We start from the raw sequence: 4,084 nt of genomic DNA on the forward strand, positions 1-4,084 counted from the left end.
AGGGCCGTCTGCAGGAAGAGGCCGGTGCCCAGCGGCCGCGCCAGGGGCGCCGAGAGGTTGAAGAGGTCGCGCGCGCGCAGCAGCACCACGGCGTCCCCGTCCAGGGCGTCGCAGAGGGGCGCGTTGGGCGCCGGGCCGTAGCGGGCCGTCCATTCGCGCAGGCTGACGTTCAAGGCTAGGCAGCGTGCGGGGTTGGCCGTGGCCACGGGCGCGGCCACCAGGCGGCTACCTCCGGCGCGGAGCGCCTCCACCATGCGCTCCAGCTGGCCCGGGGCCTCGGCCCTGGCCCCATCAGGCACCAGGGCCACGAACTCAGTGGCCACGTAGGTCTCCGGGCGCGAGGCAGCGGCGGGCCGGTCCAGGGCGGGCTGAAGCAGCGCCAGGCGGACGTTGGGGAGGCGGGGCAGGGCCAGGGGCGGGTAGGGGAGGGTGTCCGCTGCCACCACTACTGGCTGGGTTGGGTCCTGGTGCAGGAAGGACTCTACGAGCTCTGGGACGGCATTGTCGAAGGCCTCGAATTCCCGCACTAGGATGGTAACCCGCGGACTGGTGGGGGACCCCCGACGGGAGCCCCGCGCCCGGGCGCTCCTGGGCTGGTGTTGAAGCCAGGAGACATACAAGAGGACGAGAAGGTTAAGGATGATGGCAGCCGCTAAGGCAGCCTGGCAGCGGGTGAGCCGCATGGGGCTGGCCTCAGGCCCTCTCTGGGCCTCGGGGCATTCTGGAGAGAGAGGAGAGAACGGGAGGGGGCTGAAGCTGGTTGCAGCAATTCAGAATCATCACATGCTCGCTCCCACGCACGCGCCTTGCTGTCGCTCAGGCCCCTTCCCCATATTTGGTTTCAGCTATTGTCGTGGGCCCTTCTGGGCTTGTTCAATCTTCTGGCGTCTCCTCCCCCAGCCCTTCGCTCTGAATCATCCCACGCTGGGGACAGCTCTGTGCAGCCTCTCCCCCAACCCGCCCCACTGGGTCCAGACCCTGGGCACAGAGGCCGGTATACAGTACACACTGCCATCAAGTCAGTTTTGACTCGGAACCAGCCCACGTGGACGAGTTGAACTGCTCCCGAGGGTTTCCTAAGGCTGTCGGTCTTGGAAGAAACTAAAAAAACAAACACCGCCACCGAGTTGATGCCGACTCACAGGGGCGCTGTAGGACCGAGTAGAACTGTCCCTGTGGGTTTCTGAGGCTGTCCATCTTTACTGGAGCGCCAGGTGGGTTCAAACTACTGACCTCCTGGTTAGGGGCCCAACTGGGAACCTATGCCGGCAGGGGGCTTTGGAGGTAAATAAAAGCTTTTTTTCAAATAAGTCACTTCTTCCTCCTCAGGAGCCCTGGAGGGGGGGAGGGAGGGGAGAAGGGGCTTGTGGAAACCCACAGGGGCCGTTCTACCCTCTCCTGTAGCGTGACTATGGGTCAGAATTGACCGGGTGGCATCGAGGTTTTGTGAGTTTCCTCTCTACCTCGGTCGGTTCCACTTTTCCAGTCTCTGTCTCCTTTTCATTCCAGTTGGCTTATAAACACCTCCCTTTCACGTGCTCTAAGAAGCCAGCCCTCCCCTCCCCTCTGCCTTCCAAACCCCTGGTTCTCCCCTGGACACCTCCTGGCCAAAGGGATGCCGTGCCCTTGGGCTTTAGCCATCATACCTATCCCTAGACCGAAGATTCCCAAATCCTCTATCATTAGGTTAGCCTTCCTCGTGGTCAACCAAAGTGCTTGAGTTTTTGCAAGAAAAGCCAGAGGTGGGGAAAAAATCCAATCTTTACTAATCAGCTCTAACCCAAGTTTTAAATGTTGGCAGCTAACTGGAAAAATAAGTAAATAAATAAAAATAACATGGAAGAGAAGAAAAAAAACAAAAACCCACTATACTGGGAGAAACCTTAGAGTGCCCCCTCCCAGTTTCGGACTATCTTCCCAGGTGACCCCCAGAGGGCACTGTCCCAGGCAAGGGGTGGAGATGCCAAGTTCTGTGCACAGGCTGAGTATCTGCTCGAAGCACGAAACCAAACTCACAGCCATCGCGAGTGGATTGCGGTTCAAACTCCACTCGGGGCCACCCTGAAGGAAGGACAGAGTTGAACTGCTCCTGTGGGTGCCCGAGACTTTTGTAGTCTTTAAGGGAGCGCACGGCCTCCTCTTCCTCCAGCTCCGTTTCCAAAGGAAGGTTTTTGTAAGTCTCTGATCTTCCCAGATGAGTCCTGGTGGAGCAGCGGAGTAAGCAGTCCACTGCTAATGGAAAGGTTATTAGTTCGAACCCACCGTTTTAGAGCCTACTTGGAATGATTCCGGCATTGGCATTGGCAGCCTGCCCCCCCACCAAGGGGGAGCATCAGAGACCCAGCCAATCACTGCACCCTTCTACTTTCTAAAATCCTTCTGACTCCTCCTTCCTATGCCCAGAGCCTGCATCCCTCACCCAGCCCCTAACCCCCACTCCCCTAGGCCCCTCCTGGTCTCCTGCCCCAGTCCTGTCTCCACACAGTCCCCTTCCTCATGGCAACTAGACGGATCTTCCTAAAGCACAATCGGACCTGTCTCTCCCCTGCTCAGGAGTTAGCCATAGCTCCCCGGTGCCCTGGAGAGGAAGTTTTAAGTATCTTCCCGCACCCTGCACAGCTCTGTGTGTCCTGGCCCTTGGCGGTACCCTCCCCAAACTCGACCTCTCAGACAGCCTAGACGTCTCATCCTCCAGCAGGTCTTGTGGCACCAACTTCAAACCTCAAACCAAATTCAGTGCCATTGAGATGTTGCCAACTCAACAACCCCATAAGACAGAGTCGAACGGCCCGTGGGTTTCCAACACTCAGTCTTTACCAGAAGTAGAAAACCTTGTCTTTCTCCTGCGGAGCTGCTGGTGGTTTTGAACTGCTGACCTTTCGATTAGCAGCTTAGTGCACAGCCCACTAGGCCACCAGCATGCCATGTGCCTCGGCCTTTGCATAGTCTGTTCCCTCTGCCTGGAAGCAGCAGCTTCTCTTCCCACGCACCTCTTAGAAACTACTTATGCTTCAGAATGTTGCTCCCTCCAGAAAGCCTTCCCTGACCCCTGCCTGTTCCCCTCAGGGCAATTACACTCTGGTCTGTCTCCCTTGAGGGACTGAGAGACCTGGAAAGGCAGGACCAGGGCTGTCTCTGTCACTTTGTGTCTCCAGAGCGCAGTGAGACTGGACTTGGTGAAAAAAATGATGGCAAGGTCAGGGTTTCTGTGCATCTACACAGGCTGGGAACTGCCCGGGGCCTAGGCCTTGGCCCTGCCCTGTCTCATTTCCTCTCCCACCAGGGGTGGTGTCTGCCCCTCTCCCCATCCCGGGATGGGGGAATGGCCCTTTCCACGTGATTTCCTCATTTTTACACCCAGCAGGCATCAGCTGGAAACAGCTGCCGTTGGGTGAATGCCAACTCATGGCCATGCACCTGTGTCAGAGTGACACTGCACCCTGTCGGGCTTGATGGCTGAGCCCTTCTAGAGAGAGGTGCCAGGTCTTTCTTCTGAGGTGCCTCTGGGAAGATTCAAACCTTCAGCCCTTGATGCTGGAGTCAAGCACTCACGCTCTTGCACCATCCAAACTCAGACTCACAGCTGTGAATCTTGATGAGACTGCAGATCTTTCCAGGAGTAGAAAGCCTCGTCTTTCTCCCTTGGAGAGGCTAGTGGTTTTGAACTGCTGACCTTGCACTTGGCAGCCCAACCTGTAACCCACTACACCGCCACCAGGGCTCCTGGGGACTGTAGTGGCATCCTACAGCCTTTACTCTTCAATATGGATTTGTTGAACTCCCGCAATAGGCCAGGTCCAGTTCTTGGCCTTGGGGATCGTGGTGGATTCGATTGGCTCCCTAAAAACATATGTCGCGATTCTTAAACCCTATGCTTTGGAAAAGGAGCTGAGTGGAACAATGATCCAAGTGCTCAGCTGACAGCCACAAGGTTTAAACTCACTGGCTGCTCCAAGGGGAAAAGATGAGACGTTCTCCTTAAGATGGGCAGCCGTTGGGGTCTTAAAGGCTTGAAGGTAATCAAGCGGCCATCAAGCTCAGAAGCAACAAAGCCCACATGGAAGAAGCACACCAGCCTATGCAA

The 4,084-nt window shown here is 56.9% G+C and overlaps 1 protein-coding gene across 1 annotated transcript in view; it reads right to left on the minus strand.

Moving 5' to 3' along the window:
* Positions 1–1,160, minus strand: part of LOC101657129 (fukutin related protein) — a 3,666-nt gene extending 2,506 nt beyond the window's left edge. The window contains 1 exon segment of the mRNA XM_030886404.2: positions 1–1,160. This exon segment is cut by the window's left edge and continues 13 nt beyond it. Coding sequence (XP_030742264.1) covers positions 1–683 — 683 coding nt within the window. The 5' untranslated portion in view covers positions 684–1,160.
* Positions 1,161–4,084: the final 2,924 nt, after the last annotated feature.

The sequence above is a fragment of the Echinops telfairi genome, unplaced genomic scaffold (genome assembly GCF_000313985.2).
Source record: "Echinops telfairi isolate 266 unplaced genomic scaffold, ASM31398v2 ScPeMD7_655;HRSCAF=1070, whole genome shotgun sequence".
Classification (NCBI taxonomy): Eukaryota; Metazoa; Chordata; class Mammalia; order Afrosoricida; family Tenrecidae; genus Echinops; species Echinops telfairi.